The 24,223-nt window shown below is 44.6% G+C and overlaps 1 protein-coding gene across 4 annotated transcripts; it reads right to left on the bottom strand.

Moving 5' to 3' along the window:
• Window positions 1–1,544: 1,544 nt before the first annotated feature.
• LOC118388258 (ras-related protein Rap-1A-like) lies at window positions 1,545–23,639 on the bottom strand. 4 transcript variants are annotated; one of them, XM_035777120.2, is made up of 8 exons: window positions 23,432–23,639; window positions 17,269–17,357; window positions 16,582–16,650; window positions 16,389–16,445; window positions 16,051–16,191; window positions 4,129–4,272; window positions 3,874–4,005; window positions 1,545–2,382 (listed from the first exon to the last, which is right to left on the bottom strand). In XM_035777120.2, the coding sequence occupies exons 2-7, from the start codon at window positions 17,323–17,325 to the stop codon at window positions 3,916–3,918; spliced, it is 558 nt and encodes a 185-aa protein (XP_035633013.1). In that variant the 5' UTR covers window positions 17,326–17,357; window positions 23,432–23,639; the 3' UTR covers window positions 1,545–2,382; window positions 3,874–3,915. The 4 variants fall into 4 exon arrangements, with proteins under 4 accessions (XP_035633013.1, XP_035633012.1, XP_035633011.1 ...); XM_035777119.2 differs by having other exon boundaries at window positions 3,882–4,005; window positions 23,375–23,637; XM_035777118.2 differs by having other exon boundaries at window positions 3,882–4,005; window positions 23,356–23,637.
• Window positions 23,640–24,223: the final 584 nt, after the last annotated feature.

The raw sequence follows: 24,223 nt of genomic DNA on the forward strand, positions 1-24,223 counted from the left end.
TACGGTTACATAAGGCAGGTTACTTAATGCAAAAACAAAGGGCGGATGCTTGGTTGAGGAGGATAGGGAGGCATATAATGAGATTGTCTAGCAACCTGAAGGTTGTGTGTTTGAATCTCATCACAGACAACTTTAGAATTTGAGCTAATTAGCTACTTTAACTACACTGAGCAAAAATATTACACAACAAAAATCTGGTTTTGGCAGATCCTAGGAGAAAGCTACCTGCCCCAATGCATAGTGGCAAGTTTGGTGGAGGAGGAATAATGGTCTGAGGCTGTTTTTCATGGTTCGGACCTGGCCCCTTAGTTCCAGTGAAGGGAAATCTTAACGCTACAGCATACAATGACATTCTCGATGATTCTGTGCTTCCTACTTTGTGGCAACAGTTTGGGGAAGGCCTTTCCTGATTCAGCATGACAACGCCCCCGTGCACAAAGCGAGGTCCATACAGAAATGGTTTGTCGAGAAGTGTGGAAGAAGTTGACTGCCTGCACAGAGCCCTGACCTCAACCCCATCAAACACCTTTGGGATGAATTAGAACACCGACTGAGCCAGGCCTGATCACCCAACATCAGTGCCTGACCTCACTAATGCTCGTGGCTGGATGGAAGCAAGTCCCTGCAGCAATGTTCCAACATCTCAGTAGAAAGCCTTCCCAGAAGAGTGGAGGCTCTTATAGCAGCAAAGGGGGGAACCAACTGCATATTAATACTCATGAATTTGGAATGAGATGGTCGACGAGCAGTGTATGGGAAAATGGTGTGTTTCAATGTTTTGTAGTAAAAACAAGAAGAAGCTGTTTCCAATGACATCGGTGTGCATCTTATGATTTTAACCAGTTGAGTAGACATTGCCTCCTAATTGTTTAACAATGTCATTGGAAAGAAACACTTCTCCCTCCTTTTTTACTACAAACATAGAAACATGCCATTTTCACATGATGTTGGGCTGGTGCTGAAGATTAATATGAAGTTGAAAAATGGCACTTTAAAACAGTATTATTGCACACAGCGTGTCCATGCAACTTATGGGACTTGTTCAGCAAATGTTTAGGCTTCCCATAAGAAATGGGTTGAATACTTATTGACTAAAGACAATTAAACTTTTCATTTTGAAATCATTTCTAAACATTTCTAAAAACAATCCCAGTGACAAAAAAAAAAAATCTCAAATGTAATCCATTTTAAATTCAGGCTGTAACACTAAATGTGGAAAAAGTCAAGGGGTGTGAATACTTTTCTGAAGGCGCTAACAGGCCAATAAAAGGCCCTTTTATACCCACAGTACCCCCTGGTGGTTGTTGCAGACACAGGATTTGCCGAGCAAATTGGGGGAGCAATTAAGTGAGATTAAGCCATATAGCTTTGTATTGAACTGCCACTGTGCAACTGTTTGCTGATCGTTAGTGGTGGAACAACATTCCACTTAGTTTGTACACATCCGATTTAACCCCGTGATTATCATAGAGTTGGTTTTACATGACACTGTATGATTATTAAGTCAGATGTGTTAAATCCACAAAATACAATGACCAAAATAATTAAAATGTACTAAATTTAATAATCCATAAAAGCTGGAACATCATTTGACAAAAACACAAGAAGCATTATTAAAGTTGGTTTAGTATATATTTCAGCTTCAAGAGACAGAAATCAATCCCCCCCCATATTTCTTCTATAAAATACCTTTTCTCAAGCATTATTATGCAAAAAATGGCATTAGAATATATTACGGGAACTATGAAATCCCAGTGACTGAGTATAAAATTAAGTCACAGAGATATTTGCAGAAGAGAGTCCATGGAGTTAAGAGAAACCAAAAAACATATGGTCCACCATTGACATGACTGGCACGAGGAAATAAATGTGTGTGTGTATGGCTATACACAAGTTGTTACTTCCACTTGAACGTTCTTACTACACTTAATACCAGATGTGATCATGCTGTCTGCAGATATTTATACTCACACAACTAAAGTCAACTTCCATGTCTTCAAATACGATATATTGCAAAGATGTAAAATACTGAAGTATTTTTTTCCCTTCGTAGGTAATCGTTTTTACACTCTCAAAAAAGGAGGGGGCTCTCGGTTGGCCAGACCATTGACATTTCCATTTCAGAGACTTTCAGAGAGTTTATGGTGGTTCACCATGTGGGAAATGAAGATTGTCCTTCAAGGCTCACTGATGTCAGATCAGAGAAGTCTGAGTGAGATAGACACCAGTCTTCTCTCTCCTTGTGTCCTGCCTTGATATCTTGATACTAGCGAATCAGCAGGCGGCTGTTTGTGTCGTCACCGTTTATGGCTGATGGGGGAGGCGGGGCTGTCAGAATGCTGGCACGGTCCAATCTGGGCAACAGTTCTTCATTACAGCATTCTATAGGTGGAGAGAGGATTAATGGAGTACATAAAACTTTCAATTTCATTCAAGGAAATGTCCTATACTATATCACCTAGCAAGGGATATTTATCTGCCCTATATAGATATGGAATTACTGGTCACCTTAATAATGGAACACTAGTCACTTTAATAAATGTTTACATACTGCTTTACTCATTTCATATGTATATACTTTATTCTATTCTACTATATTTTTGGCAATGCCACTCCCGACATTGCTCATCCTCTAATATTTATATACCTCTTAATTCCATTCTTTTACTTTTATATGTGTGTATTGTTAGATACTACAGTACTGTTGAAGCTAGGAACACAAGCATTTCACTACACCAGCAATAAAATCAGCTAAGTGTGTGTGACCAATAAAATGTGATTTGATTTGAAGTGCTGCCCTCTCCTGGCCAGTTGGTGCAGTGCATATTTCTGATTTTCATTCAAATCTAGTTTTACATGCGCCGAACACAACAGGTGTAGACTTTACAGTGAAATGCTTAGTTACCTGCCCTTTCCCAACAAAGCAGAGTTAAAGTGAGAAAAAGGTGCTAAATAAAAAAGGAAATAACAATAACGAGGCTATATAGTCCATTAGGCGTGGAGGCAAGGCAAGCTTGGTAAAGAAGCTGGGCTAGGTGTTAGTGAATAGAGGGACATGAAGACAACTGCCCTGAGCGTTCAGAACTGAAGGGACCAGAGAGGAACAGGAATATGGCAGATGTTCCCCAAGCCCATCAGAGACATTACCATATTGCTCACTCCAATTCAATTCCACCAGACTTAAACACCTACGGGGAGGTATGGATAACTGTATTTATGTATTTTTTCAGACCGGCCTGAGAGCTACGGGCCTGACACCGCCCTCCCAGCCCTTCTGTTCTACCCCAGCCTGGCAACTCCTGTAGTCTGAACAGTGGGTCTGTAATCCCGTTAGTGCCAGTCCAGTGCTCTTGGCGGCGTGGCCGGCCGAGGACAGAGGGGACAGACACTGCCTGGGGGCTGCTGGACTGGCTGGGACCCCTCACTGTGGGACTGAACAACAGATGAAACACAGTCTACAGTTACTGTAGCATAGTCCCAGACCTTTCTGCTTTGACGGCTACCCTACAAACTGGATAAAGACTGAGCACTATGGACATGAGTATGTACAGTCATGTGGACACAGTCACACCAGGCTACCAGCAGATGTAGCCGTTTCCTTCCAGCTCTAATGACAGGGAGCAGTCAACTCTCCATGAATGCTCTCAAGCCATATCAACTCCATCAATGACAAGACAATTTACTGCCAGAGTTGTATTTGCAGCCATTCAAATCAATAATAAAGCTTGTATAAACTACTGATCAAACAAATCCCAAATTGTGTGTCCGTATTGTGAGTTGAGAAGGGGTTTGTGCCCCTTCTAGTAAGGCCGGGGGCCGAGCAGCAAGGCTAGAGGTGTACCAGTCAGGGTATTAGAGGAGCATATTAGTTACCTACTCACCTGGCTCAGAGCTGCTGCAGGGTGGAGGGGACCTTTAGAGCAGGACACAGTTTGATTTCTTTTTCGCTTTCTTCTTTTCAACAGGCGTTTTACTATTTATCTGTCTGACCAAGTCGTAGAAGATCTGCGGGGCAATACCATTGTTTAGTGCTTTGACACATTAAAAAGCCCAAACTAGCCGTATAAATCCAGTCTATAAGCATCATCATTTGAATCATTGGTCAGCAGTTTGATTATTAGTACTCACGTCGAGGACATTGATCTTTGACTTTGCGGAGGACTCTAAAAAGGCACAGTGGTTCCACTGTCTGGCCAGGTTCTGACCCTGCTCCTTGCCCACCACCCGCTCATCCTCCAGGTCACACTTATTACCCACCAGGATCATAGGCACCTGGGAGAGGAGAGAACAGGGATGAGACAGAGACACAGAGAAAGAAGAGAACAGGGGATAACAGCAAAATGTTACTGAAGCATTTCACTGGGACCAGATGAAAAACACATGGATGTGTGTGTGAGAGAGAGAGAGAGAGAGAGAGAGAGAGAGAGAGAGAGAGTGAGTGAGTGAGTGAGTGAGTGAGTGAGTGAGTGAGTGAGTGAGTGAGTGAGTGAGTGAGTGAGTGAGTGAGTGAGTGAGTGAGTGAGTGAGTGAGTGAGTGAGTGAGTGTGAGTGTGTGTGAGAGAGATACTCTTTCAGACACATCCTGACAGTTTGTTCTGGCTGTCTAGGGAGGTAGGTAAAAGCGGAAACTATGACAACTCCGCAGGATAGAAATCAGCTTCCTGCCTGCTTCTCTGTGTTTACATTGCATTCCATGCTCCAGCTGCTCCATAGAATGATACCATGGATGGATGGAAATAACGGTTTGGGTCTCACGGTATGTCCCTTTCAGATGATTTAGCATTGCACCTGTACTACCACTACTGTACCTCATTTTCACCTCGCAAAGTTGGCATTTCCTTCTCATTTAACTTCTCAAAGTGTTGCCATACAGGACTTCACTGCTGTCGCTTGCCTTTCTCTGACATTTGTCCAACTGCTAATGATGATGATGTAGTAGTAGAGTCAACTCCAAAATAATGGATTCCTCGACTCCTTGCACGTCGACTCCCGGTGTCGACTCCCATGTGTGTGTCAAGATGACTCCTAATATTCAGTATTTTTGGAATGGAGGAGACTTATTATGTTCTTTGAAGTACGGCAACTAAACACTTGCATCTTTCATAGCGAGCTAGTGAGGAACAGAGGGGGACAGTATAGGCAGTTCGGCCACTAGGCAGGCAGACAGAAAGAACCGTGCACTAGGCCTATCAGCAATCAAAGGCTGTACCTCACAATTCCTTGGCTTGGAATGCCTCGCAACTTCAGTAAAGCTGGGGCTGTCATCAATGAACAGTCTAGGATACTGAGATGAGGGAGATGCAACACTTGGCTGTCACCCAGTCACACACACAGTATATGCGCATGTGCACGGGTTCGCTTTATGCTGTTCACAGCCTCGTAGCCAGGGCATCAAAACAGTGGAGAAGTTGAGCCTCGCGCTTTAACGCTCTTAGTTGTTTTGGAAACTGACCCACTGTTTACTTTCTGCATCTACTTAAAATATAATTATAATTGGTTAGCAAGAAGAGAATCCCAATTTCGTTTAAACCTTCACACCTCTACTAGAAAGAGCAGCTCTGGATAGTTGCTATATATAAGCATAGGTCAAGGTTCAGTTTTTCCTTCCCAGATCCTAACTTTAAGCATTAGAAGAGCAGTTGTTGCAGGAATGCAAGAACAGCGTTTGGGGGCAACTTCACCCTACTCAGGGTGGTATAAAGTGCCCTCTCTCACAGGGCTGTAGGCCAGACGACAGGAAGCAGATGTTTGGACTTGCCCTATAGAGGTAGCGTTGAAGTTTCAAATCCAAACAAACCCTCAGACTGGGCTGTTGAGCGACGGTGTCCCTAGAGTCCGAGTGGAACCTAAGGTACGCATTTCCAGGCTAGCAAATGCCAGAGGGGGAGGAATGTAGCTGTAGAATGTCCCCAGTCAGCAGCATAGAGACAGGCACTTTAAGCTGCCTGTGTCCAAGAGCCACACCGAGACGTACACATGGAGAAATCACAAGTCAGGCATGATCCTACTGCTCCAGCTGAACAGAAGAGGGCTTAGACAGCAGGAGTCACAAGATCTCTTGCATAAGTAAGTATTGTGACCAAAGGAAATAAAAATGTAGTGGCCAGGTTTGCACTGGTCAATTATTTACTGATTAAAGCAATTGCATTTTGATAAATCGTATGGTTACATTGTATCACATTTAGCCTTTAACAAATCCTACCAAGACTCCTCAAAGCTTATTACAGTGGGACATCTAAGCACCTATTTCAGAGCCTTGCTGTGTTCTGTTTTGTAGCTTGTGTCTTCTCTGTGGACAAAGTGTCTGTAATAGAGTGTGGCTAGACCATGAGCCCTCAGTGTCTCCACATTCTCCAACCCTGTGGTAGTAAATTGTGTGTGGCATTCCCATCAAGCACTTGGAGCAGCACTGAACTCACTATGCCCAAATTCAACCAAGAATCCATCGGGAGAGAGAGAGAGAGAAAAAAAAACACAGAAAGCATTTCCGTTGGTCATGCATTCCTGCAAGTGGCAATGAAAGATTAAACCGTCTAAAAAGCATTAATGCAACTGAAAGCAATAAACAACATATCTGATAGAACGGCCTGAGGCATTAATATTAGTCAGAAACATTTATTGCGGCCCCTCCCCCAAAAAAAGTCAAATTGACTACAAAGTGTAAATAGGAGAATTTTGGTCATAAAGTCAGTCTCATCCAAAACAGAGGTTTGTAAGTGAGACTTACTTGAGGGCTGGGTTTTGATTTCAACAATGCCCACTTTCCCACTAACACAGGATACACAACTCGATCCAATCCAACCACAGAACACACAGACAGTGAAACAGACTTGGTCACAGTTTTCCGATTGAACTGAGGCTTGCAAAGGTTTTACCCATGCATCTTTCCTACAATTCACTTTTTGTCCTAATACAAAGTGTTGTTTGGGGCAAATCCAATATAACACATTACTGAGTATCACGCTGCATCACGTTATGTGTATGCTTGTAATCATTAATGAATGGGGAGTTTCTCAGGATAAAAAAAATAAAACAGAATGCTGCTAAGCACAGGCAAAAATTATAGTGCAAAACATGGTTCTAATTGAGTTTCATCAGACACAGATTAATTCACCTTTCAGCAGGACAATAACTTGAAACACAAGGCCAAATCTACACGAGTTGCATACCAAAAAGACAGTGAATGTTCCTGAGAGGCCGAGTTACAGTTTTGACTTAACCATTTTCAGGCCTTGCTGTAGTTGTCTGGCAATGATCAACACCAAACTTGACAGAACTTTAAGAATTCAAAATACCAATGGGCAAATTTCCAGGCGTGGAAAAGTCTTAGAGACTTACCCAGAAAAACAGCTGTGATCACTGTCAAAAGGTGCTTCCACAAAGTAGAGTGAATCAGAGCTGTGAATACCTACAATACCGTTTGAAAGTTTGGGGTCACTTACAGATTTCCTTGTTTTTGAAAGAAAAGCAAATATGTCTATTAACATAACAGCAAATTGACCAGCAATACAATGTAGACATTGTTAATGTTGTAAATGACTATTGTAGCTAGAAACGACTCATTATTAGGCCCACTTTCAGCAACCATCACTCCTGTGTTCCAATGGCATGTTGTGTTAGCTAATCCAAATTCATCATTTCAAAAGGCTAATTGATCATTAGAAAACATTTTTTCAATTATGTTAGCACATTTGAAAACTGTTGTGCTAATTAAAGAAACAATATAACTGGCCTCCATTAGGCTAATTGAGTATCTGGAGCATCAGCATTTGTGGATTAGATTACAGGCTCAAAATAGCCAGAAACAAAGACATTCTTCTGAAACACAGCCTATTCTTGTTCTGAGAATTGAAGGCTATTCCATGCGAGAAATTGCCAAGAAACTGACGATCCTATACAATGCTGTGTACTACTCCCTTCACAGAACAATGCAAAATGCTCTAACCAGAATATAAAGAGTGGGAGGCCCCGGTGCAAAACTGAGCAAGAGGACAAGTACATTATAGTGTCTAGTTGGAGAAACAGACACCTCACAAGTCCTCAACTGGCAGCTTCATTAAATAGTACCCGCAAAACACCCGTCTTAATGTCAACAGTGAAGAGGAGACTCCGGGATGCTGACCTTCAAGGTAAAGTTGCAAAGAAAAAGACATCTCAGACTGACTACAAAGTTGACTATTGGCCAACTTCATTCTGAAGTTATAGGAGGTCATAGAGATGGTTAAACAATGGGATTCCATGTTTAGCAGAGATCTCCTGTGTATAAAGTGACGCAGGAGGGCAAAAAAAAAGCATCCAATGACACCTATGAAATCAAATTGGTCACATGGTTAGCAGAAGTTATGCGAGTGTAGCGAAATGCTTGTGCTTCTAGTTCCGACAGTGCATTAATATCTAACATTTAATCTAACAATTCCCCAACAACTAATACTCCCACATTAAAACGGGTGAATGAGAATATGTACATGTAAATATATGGATGGGCGATGGCCGAGCGGCATAGACAAGGTGCAACAGATGGTATAAAAAGTCGGAAGTTTACATACACTTAGGTTGGAGTCAATACAATTAGTTTTTCAACCCAACACAAATTTCTCAAAACTATAGTTTTGGCAAGTTGGTTAGGACATCAACTTTCCAACAATTGTTTACAGATAGATTATTTGCCTGTATCACAATTCCAGTGGGTCAGAAGTTTAGATACACTAAGTTGACTGTGGCTTTAAACAGCTTAGAAAATTCCAGAAAATGATGTCATGGCTTTAGAAGCTTCTGATAGTCTAATTGACATCATTCGAGTCAATTGGAGGTGTGCCTGTGGATGTATTTCAAGGCCTACTTTCAAACCCAGTGCCTCTTTGCTTGACATCATTGGAAAATCAAAATAAATCAGCCAAGACCTCAAAAGAAAACAAAATCAACAAGTCTGGTTAATCCTTGGGAGCAATTTCCAAACACCTGAAGGTACCACATTCATCTGTACAAACATTAGTACGCAAGTATGAAGACCATGGGACCACGCAGCAGTCATACCGCTCCGGAAGGATGAAGCCACTGCTCCAAAACCGCCATATAAAAAGCCAGACTACAGATTGCAACTGCACATGTAGTACTTTTTGGAGAAATGTCCTCTGGTCTGATGAAACAAAAATATAACTTTTTGGCCAAAATGAACATCGTTATCTTTGGAGGAAAAATGGGGAGGCTTGCTAGCCGAAGAACACCATCCCAACCCTGAAGCACAGGGGTGGCAGCATCATGTTGTGGGGGTGATTTGCTGCAGGAGGGACTGGTGCACTTCACACAAAATACATGGCATCATGAGGATTCAGCCTTGACCTGAATCCTAAAGAAAATGTGTGGGCAGAACTGAAAAAGTGTGTGCGAGCAAGGAGGCCTACAAACCTGACTCAGTTACACCAGCTATGTCTGGAGGAATGGGCCAAAATTCACCCAACTTATTGTGGGAAGCTTGTGGAAGGCTACCCGAAACGTTTTCCACAAGTTAAACAATTTAAAGGCAATGCTACCGAATACTAATTGAGTGTATGCTGTTGCGCCTTCTTCACCACACTGACTGTGTTAGTGGACCATTTCAGTTTGTCTGTGATGTGTAAACGAGGAACTTAAAACTTTCTCCACTGCTGTCCCTTCGATGTGGATAGGGGGATGCTCACTTTGCTGTTTCCTGAAGTCCATGATCATCTCCTATGTTTTGTTGATGTTGAGTGAGAGGTTGTTTTTCTGACACCACACTCCAAATGCCCTCACCTCCGCCCTGAAGGCTGTCTCGTCGTTGTTGGTAATCAAGCCTACTACTGTTGTATCGGGGGCTGAGCACGCACCCTTGTGGGGTGTTGAACGTCAGCAAAGTGGAGATGTTGTTTACTACCTTCACTGTAGACAATGAACAGCATTCTTACATATGTATTCCTCTTGTCCAGATGGGATAGGGCAGTGTGATAGCGATTGCGTCAGGTCGTCTTTGAGGACACGGCTAGGGATGCCGTCTGGGCCAACAGCCTTGCGAGGGTTAACACGTTTAAAATGTTTTACTCACATCCGCCATGGAGAGGGGGGGGGGGTACTTGTTAGCGGGCCGAGACAGTGGCACAGCATTATCCTCAAAGCGGGCAACAATGTGTTTAGTTTGTCTGGAAGCGTGACGTCGGTGTCCGTGACGTGGTTGGATTTCTTTTTGTAGTCCATAATTTCCAGTAAACCCTGTCACATGCGTCTCGTAGAATGTAGGTGTTCTACGAGTGGTCTGAAGCAGGTGTTAGATTACGAGCGTTTAAGTACAACGTTAAAGAGCGTTTTCAAGTACAACGTTAAAGAGCGACTGCCTTTACAAAAACACAAATCCCTTTAAAAAATGCCTATGTGGCATCGATACAAGTCAGAAACAGCTATTTGTGTAAATGTTGACTACAAAATGTAAATAGGACAATTGGTCATAAAGCCAGTCTCATCTAAAACTGAGTTTGGAACATCCATGCGTCACAACGGGTAAATGAAGGTTGGGTTTTGATTTGACGATGTCCATTTGTCCACTAACATGGGGCGAACAGCTGCTGTGAGAGCTCTCAATTCAGTAGCATAGACAGTGAGACAGACCTGCCCAGCTGCTCCGACTGTTTACAACATGTCGCACAGTTTTTTACTTGAGAAACACAGCACCAAACACCTCAGTTAGATATAAAATTGCACAACTAAAAACAGTAAACTTCCTTGTCAAAATTACAGATTTCTTGAGTAATCTTAGATTCATTCTGGGGATTTTGAGGAAGTGAATTAGGATTCCGCATCTACAGTGTCATATAGAGGACAATCCAAATGGGAATCGATCAGCAAACACACCAAGACTGAAATCAGTTTTTTTTCTAATGAGCAACAGAAAAACATACGTGCCAATCAGAGTGTTCAGTGGCTCTTTAATAATGCCGTTTCCCAAAACGATCTCGGAGATTTAACGACAGACCACAAGGAACAGCAAGCCAGGGGGGAAACAAAGCCTCGGGCCAGACCACAAGGAACAGCAAGTCAGTTGGGAAACAAAGCCTCGGGCCAGACCACACGGAACAGCAAGCCAGGGGGAAACAAAGACTCGGGCCAGACCACACGGAACAGCAAGCCAGGGGGAAACAAAGCCTCGGGCCAGACCACATGGAACAGCAAGCCAGGAGGAAACAAAGCCTCGGGCCAGACCACACGGAACAGCAAGCCAGGGGGAAACAAAGCCTCGGGCCAGACCACACGGAACAGCAAGCGAGGGGGAAACAAAGCCTCGGGCCAAACCACACGGAACAGCAAGCCAGGGGGGAAACAAAGCCTCGGGCCAGACCACACGGAACAGCAAGCCAGGGGGGAAACAAAGCCTCGGGCCAGACCACACGAAACAGCAAGCCAGGGGGGAAACAAAGAGCAAAAGGCTATGAAAAGAGTCAATCACAACAAAGTCCAGGGGCCCTATTGGCACACACAAAGAAAGTTTAGTCCCGCCCCCAGAGAGAGAGAGGGAACAGGAAAGAGAGAGCTAGAGAGGAAAGGGATTCTACAGATCACCAAAAAAGGGCATCCTCCTCCTGAGAGAGTATCTGTCGAGGCCAGTTCTCTCACTATGCTACTCCAAACACAAGGAGGTAATACCAAGACATGGGACTGTGGTTAATGTGGAGGGGTTGCAATAATAATTGTATTATATTTCCTTTTCTCATTCTTGCTGTATGAGCTCAGTTGTGATGAAACCGCAAAGACTAGTTCATGGGAAAATGTTATATCGTGCTGTGGCAACTATACTGGTTGGTTTTAACTAGCGGCAGGAGTTTTTACTGATCATGTGGCCCGATTAGGAATCAAGCTGGGTCCTAGTTATAAACCTGGGTCCTAGTTATAAACCTGGGTCCTAGTTATAAACCTGGGTCCTAGTTATAAACCTGAGTCCTAGTTATAAACCTGGGTAATAGATATAAACCAAGGGGGACCAAGTAAGTAAAGTAAAACTTCCGGGTTGGAGCGAGCGGTCGCATCGGCACTTCGCTCCGCAGGTAGTATAACTTTTTCATTACATTTCATTACATTCATTATAGTACAACGGTTTGATTTGTCTAATCTTAGCAATTTCTTCTTAGCTAGCTACATAGCCGTCTTTGTATCAAAGATAATTGCATAATTATCGTATTTCGTCGTCCTAACGTAGTCTACTGCCCAGCAGCTAGCCACATAGCAATCGCACACCGATTAGCAGCACTGTAGTAACTATTACACTCAACTGAACGACTTGATTAGTGTAGTGTTAGCGAGCTACATAGCTGTCTTGCGGTCTTCGTATCCAAGATAATTGTGTAGTCTTAGAGTGATTATCTTAACATACCGAGGTTAGCTAGCCAGCTATCTGTCGTCCTTAACGTAGGAGACTCTGCTAGCTAGCCAGCAGCTAGCCAACAGCTAGCCAACGGCTACCGAATAGGACTCAACAACCCGGTCGCATTCACAGGTAGTATCACATTTTCATTTCATCTCATCACAGTACAACGGTTTGATTTGTTTGATCGTAGCTAGCTACACAGCTAGCTACATAGCCGTCTTTGTATCAAAGATAAGTGTGTAGTCTAGAGCGATTTTCTAGGTTAGCTAGCCAGCTATTGTCGTTCTTTTAACGCAACGTAACGTAAACAACACTGCTAGCTAGCCAGCTAGCCCCCGAATAGCAGCACTGCAGAAACTATTACACTCAACGGAACGACTTGATTAGTGTAGTGTCAACAACGCAGCCACTGCCAGCTAGCCTACTTCAGCAGTACTGTATCATTTTAATCATTTTAGTCAATAAGATTCTTGCTACGTAAGCTTAACTTTCTGAACATTCGAGACGTGGAGTCCACTTGTCATTCCAATCTCCTTTGCATTAGCGTAGCCTCTTCTGTAGCCTGTCAACTATGTGTCTGTCTATCCCTGTTCTCTCCTCTCTGCACAGACCATACAAACGCTCCACACCGCGTGGCCGCGGCCACCCTAATCTGGTGGTCCCAGCGCGCACGACCCACGTGGAGTTCCAGGTCTCCGGTAGCCTCTGGAACTGCCGATCTGCGGCCAACAAGGCAGAGTTCATCTCAGCCTATGCCTCCCTCCAGTCCCTCGACTTCTTGGCACTGACGGAAACATGGATCACCACAGACAACACTGCTACTCCTACTGCTCTCTTCGTCCGCCCACGTGTTCTCGCACACCCCGAGAGCTTCTGGTCAGCGGGGTGGTGGCACCGGGATCCTCATCTCTCCCAAGTGGTCATTCTCTCTTTCTCCCCTTACCCATCTGTCTATCGCCTCCTTTGAATTCCATGCTGTCACAGTTACCAGCCCTTTCAAGCTTAACATCCTTATCATTTATCGCCCTCCAGGTTCCCTCGGAGAGTTCATCAATGAGCTTGATACCTTGATAAGCTCCTTTCCTGAGGACGGCTCACCTCTCACAGTGCTGGGCGACTTTAACCTCCCCACGTCTACCTTTGACTCATTCCTATCTGCCTCCTTCTTTCCACTCCTCTCCTCTTTTGACCTCACCCTCTCACCCCCCCCCACTCACAAGGCAGGCAATACGCTCAACCTCATCTTTACTAGATGCTGTTCTTCCACTAACCTCATTGCAACTCCCCTCCAAGTCTCCGACCACTACCTTGTATCCTTTTCCCTCTCGCTCTCATCCAACACCTCCCACACTGCCCCTACTCGGATGGTATCGCGCCGTCCCAACCTTCGCTCTCTCTCCCCCGCTACTCTCTCCTCTTCCATCCTATCATCTCTTCCCTCTGCTCAAACCTTCTCCAATCTCCTGATTCTGCCTCCTCAACCCTCCTCTCCTCCCTTTCTGCATCCTTTGACTCTCTATGTCCCCTATCCTCCAGGCCGGCTCGGTCCTCCCCTCCCGCCCCGTGGCTCGACGACTCATTGCGAGCTCACAGAACAGGGCTCCGGGCAGCCGAGCGGAAATGGAGGAAAACTCGCCTCCCTGCGGACCTGGCATCCTTTCACTCCCTCCTCTCTACATTTTCCTCCTCTGTCTCTGCTGCTAAAGCCATTTTCTACCACTCTAAATTCCAAGCATCTGCCTCTAACCCTAGGAAGCTCTTTGCCACCTTCTCCTCCCTCCTGAATCCTCCTCCCCCTCCCCCCCTCCTCCTCCCTCTCTGCAGATGACTTCGTCAACCATTTTGAAAAGAAGGTCGACGACATCCGATCCTCGTTTGCTAAGTCAAACGGCACCGCTGGTTCTGCTCACACTGCCCTACCCTGTGCTCTGACCTCTTTCTCCCTCTCTCTCCAGATGAAATCTCGCGTCTTGTGACGGCCGGCCGCCCAACAACCTGCCCGCTTGACCCTATCCCCTCCTCTCTTCTCCAGACCATTTCCGGAGACCTTCTCCCTTACCTCACCTCGCTCATCAACTCATCCCTGACCGCTGGCTACGTCCCTTCCGTCTTCAAGAGAGCGAGAGTTGCACCCCTTCTGAAAAAACCTACACTCGATCCCTCCGATGTCAACAACTACAGACCAGTATCCCTTCTTTCTTTTCTCTCCAAAACTCTTGAACGTGCCGTCCTTGGCCAGCTCTCCCGCTATCTCTCTCTGAATGACCTTCTTGATCCAAATCAGTCAGGTTTCAAGACTAGTCATTCAACTGAGACTGCTCTTCTCTGTATCACGGAGGCGCTCCGCACTGCTAAAGCTAACTCTCTCCTCTGCTCTCATCCTTCTAGACCTATCGGCTGCCTTCGATACTGTGAACCATCAGATCCTCCTCTCCACCCTCTCCGAGTTGGGCATCTCCGGCGCGGCCCACGCTTGGATTGCGTCCTAGCTGACAGGTCGCTCCTACCAGGTGGCGTGGCGAGAATCTGTCTCCTCACCACTGGTGTCCCCCAGGGCTCTGTTCTAGGCCCTCTCCTATTCTCGCTATACACCAAGTCACTTGGCTCTGTCATAACCTCACATGGTCTCTCCTATCATTGCTATGCAGACGACACACAATTAATCTTCTCCTTTCCCCCTTCTGATGACCAGGTGGCGAATCGCATCTCTGCATGTCTGGCAGACATATCAGTGTGGATGACGGATCACCACCTCAAGCTGAACCTCGGCAAGACGGAGCTGCTCTTCCTCCCGGGAAGGACTGCCCGTTCCATGATCTCGCCATCACGGTTGACAACTCCATTGTGTCCTCCTCCCAGAGCGCCAAGAACCTTGGCGTGATCCTGGACTACACCCTGTCGTTCTCAACTAACATCAAGGCGGTGGCCCGTTCCTGTAGGTTCATGCTCTACAACATCCGCAGAGTACGACCCTGCCTCACACAGGAAGCGGCGCAGGTCCTAATCCAGGCACTTGTCATCTCCCGTCTGGATTACTGCAACTCGCTGTTGGCTGGGCTCCCTGCCTGTGCCATTAAACCCCTACAACTCATCCAGAACGCCGCAGCCCGTCTGGTGTTCAACCTTCCCAAGTTCTCTCACGCCACCCCGCTCCTCCGCTCTCTCCACTGGCTTCCAGTTGAAGCTCGCATCCGCTACAAGACCATGGTGCTTGCCTACGGAGCTGTGAGGGGAACGGCACCTCAGTACCTCCAGGCTCTGATCAGGCCCTACACCCAAACAAGGGCACTGCGTTCATCCACCTCTGGCCTGCTCGCCTCCCTACCACTGAGGAAGTACAGTTCCCGCTCAGCCCAGTCAAAACTGTTCGCTGCTCTGGCCCCCCAATGGTGGAACAAACTCCCTCACGATGCCAGGACAGCGGAGTCAATCACCACCTTCCGGAGACACCTGAAACCCCACCTCTTTAAGGAATACCTAGGATAGGATAAGTAATCCTTCTCACCCCCCTTTAAGATTTAGATGCACTATTGTAAAGTGACTGCTCTACTGGATGTCATAAGGTGAATGCACCAATTTGTAAGTCGCTCTGGATAAGAGTGTCTGCTAAATTACTTAAATGTAAATGTAAATGTAATGGGGACACTGGGTGATATGCTACATCATCTCCTGTAGATACTCACATCTTCAGTGTCCTTGACTCTCAAGATCTGTTCCCTCAGATCCTGCAGGTCGTTGAACGTGGACTGTGCTGTGATGGAGTATACCAGGGCAAAGCCCTGACCGTTCTTCATGTACAGATCTCTCATGGCAGTGAACTGCTCCTGTAGTACGGATAGACACACCATAAGCTCCACTCTGTCATTACAGTTCAATACATCTCTATCCTCCTCAAAGCCTCTTCATTTCACCATAAGTGATCCCCTTCTATAAATTAATTTAGCAGCTGCTGATCATTTTATCTAGTCTTGGTAGTTCTGAGAAATTATTAATAAAAACAGACTGAGAAACATTCACTTACTGTGCCGGCTGTGTCAAGGATTTCAAGCATGCACTGCTGTCCATCTACCTCCACTTGCTGCAGAGGAGAAGAAAATACAATATTAGAGAAGGTACAGAGGAAGAAAAAGCACAACACAACATGTTTTTGACGCACAGACCAGCTGATAGCAATCAAGTTACTCCTGGCCCTTCCTCCCTTACGGGACACATACCTTTCTGTAGGAGTCTTCTATTGTTGGGTCATACTTTTCCACAAAGATTCCCTGCACAAACTGGACTGTCTGTAAGAGAGGACACGGGCCACAAAAAGTCAGATCAACAAATCACAACCCATCACTAGCACAGGAATATGCAATCATGATGCTGTGGACCTTCAGGCCTGGCTTGTGCTTTTATTTATTTAACCAGGCAAGTCAGTTAAGAACAAATTCTTATTTACAATGACGGCCTGACCCCGACCAAACCTGGACGGCGCTGGGCCAATTGTGCGCCGCCCTATGGGACTCCCAATCATGGCCGGATGTGGTACAGCCTAGATTTGAACCAAGGGCTGTTGTGACACCTCTTGCACTGAGATGCAGTGCCTTAGACCTCTGCGCCACTCGGGAGCTAGTTGGTACACAAATAAAAGACAGACAGCTGGACTGAGCAGACAGATAGCTGGACTGAGCAGACAGACAGCTGGACTGAGCAGACAGACAGCTGGACTGAGCAGACAGACCGCTTTATGCTGTCACCCAGACTCACATCTGTTTAGCTATAGCACACAGTGGGTTTTCAAAGGACCATCGAGTTTAGTCTGCTTTATGCTTTATTTTTTACCAAGGAAAATCTGGTATCGTCGTATCGCGGCAACAGTAGCAGGAACAGAGTGGTCGGGGCCAGAGTAAAATACTCACCAGAGCGGACTTGCCCACGCCTCCCGAGCCTAGCACCACTAGCTTGTATTCACGCATGGCGGGATCTCTTCACGGGACAGCCCAACAGTCTGCACAGACAAGAGAAAGAGACAGAAAAAGATTGTAAAACAAGAGTTTTCCCAGTAAGATCGTAGCCATTCCGGAATTTAGCATGGTTGGGACAAGTAGCAACATAACAAAGGGAACACCCATTAGTGGAGCTCCAGGGCGGAGGTGGTGAGGAGTATATGACCCCAGATGACCCCACCCTTTTGCTAACACAAACCAGCTGTGGGTGTGAATGGATATGCTTGGGTTTTAGGCCGCCTGCTCCAATGACACAACCATCTGGCCGTTATGCATGCAGGCAGCACACCCTGTAAGATTCAGTTTATGAATACAGTAACTGAAATCCATTGCTATACGTCACATGGGCTTGACAACTGGGTCTATATGCAGGCCTATCTTTCTGCTAAAGTAAAGCGAAGAGGCTAGCTGGCAAAGTCCGCTGGCAGTTAGCCTAGTGGTTAGAGAGTTGGGCCAGTAACTAGAGAGTTGGGCCAGTAACTGAAGGGTTGCTAGTTCGAATCCTGAGCCGACAAGGTGAAAAATCTTTAGTTCTGCCCTTTAGCAAGGCAGTTAACTGCCCACAACAGCAGCTCCCCGGGCATCCAACGTGACAGCCCCTGCACCTCTCCAATTCAGAGGGGTTGGGTTAAAAGCGAAAGTAAAGTTTCGGTTGGGCCTTGTATGCACGCAAGATGATAATAATAAATGTATACTTATTTATTGTCAATGTAGAACCACAATACCGCCCAACACTGCTCCTCGTGTCCTTCTTTTGACAGCACAAGCCCTCTAGGGTTAAACACTGAGGGGAGGGAAGCTCCTTGACCTTCAGCTCCCGACACCAGACAGTCTCATTGGACATGAGACCAATCAATCACTTAAGGAAAGACTGATCCTCCTCACCATACAGGAGGTGCGGTTATTTTTTTTTTTTTTTGGGGGGGGGCAAGGGAAAGCACACACAAACAAACAGACACACACACACCTACACTCTACTGAGAAGAAACAATCTACCCGTCAGTGGAGTTTCTGTTCCACACATCGTAGTCCTCATGAGCCATGCGAAAACTGTAATCCTTTTATAAGCAGAGGAGGACAGACTTAGCTATTAGGATTATTATCGCTGGGGCATGCTGAAGATGTAGGTTTAATGTCACTGGTAGCGTAATAAACGTTTCAGTTCAAATGATGTGTGAAAAACTGTCAACTACAACTAGGCCTACTTTCAAATAGATGTGACCAAATAAAATCAAATTTAATTTGTCACATGCGCCAAATACAACAGGTGAAATGCTTACATGCCCTTAACCAACAATGCAGTTAAGAAAAATAAGTGTTAAGAAAATGTACTAAATAAATGACAGTAAAAAACAAAACAATAATGAGGCTATATACTGGGGGTACAGGTACCGAGTCAATGTGTGGGGGTAAAGGTTAGTTGAGGTAATATGTACATATAGGTAGGGGTAAAGGTTAGTTGAGGTAATATGTACATATAGGTAGGGGTAAAGGTTAGTTGAGGTAATATGTACATATAGGTAGGGGTAAAGGTTAGTTGAGGTAATATGTACATATAGGTAGGGGTAAAGGTTAGTTGAGGTAATATGTACATATAGGTAGGGGTAAAGGTTAGTTGAGGTAATATGTACATATAGGTAGGGGTAAAGTCACTATGCATAGATAATCGTAGGAAAGTCTGATCCAGTACTCATGCTTCCTGACTGCACTCATAGCTTTCATACTGGGATGACCTACTGAAGTCCCTCAACAGCACACACGTGCACTGCAGGCCATGTAAGGACATCTATTTAACAACCTCAATCTCTCTCTCCCTCCCGCTCTCCTCATCCTCAATATATCTCATCACAAAACAAACAGCCAAAAGAGCACAGGAGGTTGGTGGCACCTTAATTGGGGAGGACTGGCTGGTGGTAATGACTGGAACAGAATAGGTGGAATGGTATCAAATACATCAAACACATGGTTTCCATGCAATTCACGGTGTTCCAGACATCATTATGAGCCGTCCCCCCTTCAGCATCCTCCACTGCTAAACAGTCTTTCCCCTCATAGTAACTAAGAAATAAGGAGAGTGAGCCACGCACCACAAACATGCTGAAACCATGACATCACCAACATATAACTCACTCTATGGACAGAGGTATGTCTCCATGTAAGGCTTAAACTGGGAAGATAAGTTGCACAGACAAACAGCATGTCTTAGCCATGTCACAAATTAGTCAAAACAGTATACAGATTATTGGTGGACACAATTCAAATTGCGTTAATAGCCTATAGCCTATGTAGCCTATACTTCAGCAGGCTATTTGGAGTGGGGGGGGGATTTCCTAGGATGTTGCTGGTAATCCAGTGACAATGATAGTGAAGCTGTCACTGCGCCTGACACCACACTGACTGGCAGGTTCCTCTATCTCTCCAGACCAGTAGAAACCACACTCCTATAATTTGAGGCACCACTTTACACTTACATAGCAAGTATCTGTTCATTACACTCCCCTATTACCCTCTGCTAGCAAAGCTAGCACTGAATACGGTTGGAGTCAGAAGAATTATGGTCAACCACTTGTGGTTCAGGAATTAATGGGGCTAAAGAATGGGCAAAATCTACACAAACTGATATTATTCAGGTCACGTCTTCTATCATTACTCATTCAAAACAACTCCACCCTGAAATCACTACTAAAATGTCAGGAAATTACAGAAAAATACCCCACACAGTCAGCATCAGACAGAGAGACAAAATCACAAGGTTAGATGAGCAGAAAATCTATCCTATTATGAGCTAGTTTTTATTTGCACAAATCCATACTGGCCCTTTGTTTTTGACAAGAGAAGAATCCCATGGTAATCCTGTGAAAAACAGGATTAGCATAAATTAACATTGAAACATTTGTCTGAAGCGTTAGCCCAGATGTCCTTCTCTGTCGTCTCGGCTACATTCGAATGTGGGGACTATCTTCTGGCTCACAGCAGGCCTAGAGGTTTTAGGGTTGATGATGAGGCTGAGGGCAACCTCCACTCTAAACTCTGGGCAAGTCATTCATTAAATTCAAACCAAAGAGGCAACAACTGTTGGTAGTAACCGTTGTGAGTTCAGAGAGGGTTTAAGCAAACTGCTGATGTAATCACTGACTGAAACTGCCAGTTGAAACTAGCACAACTCAAAAACCACATGGAAATTGGAGATATTTGTACATCACTGGTTAGAGGACAACCTGCAGAACACAGTCAGCTACATTTAGATACAGGGATCCTCAAAACAGAGAGAGAAATTAAACACTGTTTTGTCATTCACTCATCGATTATCAAGTTGAAATCAATTGTTTGAGAGGGGGAGATGAGGTTGCATGTCCTGTTAAAACTATCACAGCTCCGGCCTCCCGAGTGGCGCAGCGGTATAAGGAATTGCATCGCAGTGCTTGAGGCGTCACTACAGCAGACCCAGGATCGATCCCAGGCTGTGTCACAACCGGCCGTGACCAGGAGTCCCATAGGGCGGCGCACAATTGGCCCAGGGTCACCCGGGTTAACGGGGGGCTTTACTTGGCTCATCATGCGCTAACGACTCCTTGTGACGGGCCAGGCGCCTGCAGGCTGAATTTGTCGTCAGTTGAACGTTGTTTCCTCCGACACATTGGTGCGGCTGGCTTCTGGGTTAAGCGGGCGGGTGACATCCACGGCTCCCGGGGATCACTGACTTCCTCAGGGGCAGAACGACAGAATTTTACCATGTCGGCTCAGGGATTTGATCAAGCAACCTTTCGGTTACAGGCCCAAAGCTATGAGGCTGGGATTAATGTGGTCATCACTGGTTAGAGGACAATTTGTAGAAGACAGCATTTTGATTCCAATGGGTCGCCATCACAGTAAGCGTAATGGAAAACTTATGTTAATCACTTCCATTGATATGATGCTGAACAGGGCAAACATTTGGGACTGTAGCACTAAACCTTCAGACCTCATAGCGGCAGTCGACAGCCTTTCTATAAACTAATTGGTACAGGCTAGTGCGTCAGCGGTGGAGCTCGAATGATTGCCCTCTGTCTCATGGAAATAGTTGCAGTGATTAGCTGTATATAGTCAGCTAACTAGTTGGTCATTTTGTCTTGTTTCTACCAATGTAATTCATAGCTAGTATGTCAGGCAATAAAGGTTGTGTGTAGTGTTAAATTATGGTTTGTCATGTTTTCTGGGTGGATATGTTCATAGCTTATACATTGCCTCGTTTTGATATTACTTGACAGCTTAACTGTCGTGTTAGGGTAGTAGATGCCCGCGCAGTATGATGAGTTGGATATTTGTTTACATAACAGGACAAAACAAGCAACTTGTTTGATGGCTTCTACCAATGCAATTCATTGAGAGTGAGCGAGCGAGTGAATGAGCCTGTAACAGTATCATGAAACCCCTTATTAGGAAGAAAGTATGTGTATGGTTGAGAAAAAGGAAGGAAGGAAGAGAGAATGAGATGTTCCTGATTACAGTTGTATCCTATTTGTTGCTCCTCTCCCATCTTGAAAATTCTCAGTATTCAGTATTATCAGTATTCAACAGCAGCAACCTAGAATTATATTGGAGTCTAAAGGGTCTAACACTATTCAAAGGCCACAATAACCTATATATGATTGGTTAGATGAGGACTTGTTGAAAGCTTATCTATATTTTGGAACGGTGAATGTCGGGAGTCTGCCATCATAGAAAAGGGAATGCATATTTTTCCTGTTAGTTAACTAAAACGAATCACATTGGCTGCTATTTAAGAGATAGTTTGATTGTCAAATCAGTGTACTGGTGTGCCAGCGACTTTTAGAGAGACCGCCCCAAATGATCAATTCCGTGAGAATGAGAATTATAGCTAAATTATAAGATCTGCGACCCCCTACGCGTATGGGATATGTGATTCCCCCCCAATTCGATGTGGTCAAAACGCCAGTTTGCGTAATGTAGTTAAACATACTGCCCACACAATGGAAAGTAGCATATACAATACATTTAATTATTTTCTAATATCTAAATTAATCTTTACTTAACATGATAGTAAATCAAGTAAACGTATAGATTTGTTCAATAATTACACATTTATCCCTAGTTTAACCATTTAGAGATGTTGAAATAATGCGCTCTAGAAATAGTTTTCCATAGGGACCGTGCAGCAGCAGCCCATTCATTTGACTTGCCTACTGTAAATCCCTGCCAGCGACACCCTCCGAGCTGTTTTACAGCAGCGAGGATCTTGGCTACATCAGGAGAACCAACAGACATCCATCCACATGTCAACCTAAACAAAATTGTTATGCAGCTATGATCTGGCCTCTTGCAAGGTGGTCAGTTGACATCACATGAGCGGACAGACAGATAACTAACAAGTCAAGTACTACAGACTAACAATCAACACCTAACAAGGTAATTTCTCTAGCTAGCGAACAGTTGACGCAAGTCAAACTAACGGTACCTAACTATTTAGAATAAACTTGATTAACTCAAATTAGTACATAACGAACGTTAGCTACACATACGGTACCTAAGCAAGCACACTTGTGTCGTAGCCTTCAAGTAGGTCTAAAACGAATTCAAAATACAAATGCCAGCTAAATGTTACCTAACTAGCTTAATTGCTTGCTAGTACGCTAATAGTTAGCAAACTGTTAGCGACTGATGATTGGTCGACGCTTCACGAGTTAACGTAGCTAACTGTAGTTCCGTGCATTCCTGTGCCTCTGTACACAATACAAAATATAAACTATAGTAGACATCTTTGGATAAAGTTATATTTTAAATAGCTAACAGACGTGGAATGTATCTTATCTAGTAACATATGTTTTCCACAACCCTATAGTTAGCTAGCTACTGACTGTTAGCTACCTGCCCTTCCGCCTGGCCTTGACTAAAATGGGAGTGCACTACATACAGCTTCTAGTGGGCGTTTAAATTTCTCATCTCGGTAGCTAAATGCAGCATATTCACTAACAATGTGTCATGTCTTTCTTTCTAACTTACATAAAATTGTTGCACCGACCTTTTTTACGCGGGTGGCTTTTTGACGGCCAAATAAAGTAAGCCTTTTTACTCTCACCGTTTCTCGCTCCACTCCGCCAGTCTGTATATATCCAAAGACGTTGGATAAATGAAGATGGCTCACTCAGGCCATTTACCATAGGAAAAAAATGTGTCAGTTCCTGTCTACTTAAAGGGGTGTCTCTTCCATAGAAACCAACGTTTACTTGGGTCATTGAAACAATAAATGAGAAAGTGGGATGTCTCGCTTCTTTTGCGTCTCTGATATCCCCGGTCCGGCCCAGTGCGCAGGAGACGTCCTTCCTAACTATTTATCTTATAATGAAAATGTGAAATGTTGCGCGTGTTCCATTTGTGGTAGCAGTGGATGTGCAACATTAGGAACAAAAACTTTTTTTTAATCATCAACATGGCCCATGACAGTCCCTGGCAAACCCAATCAGTAAACTCGGCAAAAAGCATTTAAGCAAATATGTCAACTTTATTATCAAACCATCTCTGTTAGTTTGACTCTCCTTTGACTTCCTCCTCACAGACTGGGTCACGGCACATATGTAACCGACTGTGTGAACAAAGCAAGTTTTGAACATTGACAATAGAGTCAAATTGATGCAAGAGTAATAGAGGCACACCCACACATTGTGTGCAGATGCATGTTAACGTTTTTGAGAGAATGGAGATGGCATGTGACAGCGGTGACTGACAAATTTCTTTCATGCTCCTCCAAGAACAGAAACATTTTTTTCCAACTGTTATTGGGCTGCATTTCCTCTTCAGATTTCCTGTAGCTGAGGACAGGTTTGTGTTTTGTGTAAATTAAGGGGGGCTCACATGAGTTCGTCTCCAACAA

The sequence above is a fragment of the Oncorhynchus keta genome, chromosome 10 (genome assembly GCF_023373465.1).
Source record: "Oncorhynchus keta strain PuntledgeMale-10-30-2019 chromosome 10, Oket_V2, whole genome shotgun sequence".
In the NCBI taxonomy this organism is placed as follows: Eukaryota; Metazoa; Chordata; class Actinopteri; order Salmoniformes; family Salmonidae; genus Oncorhynchus; species Oncorhynchus keta.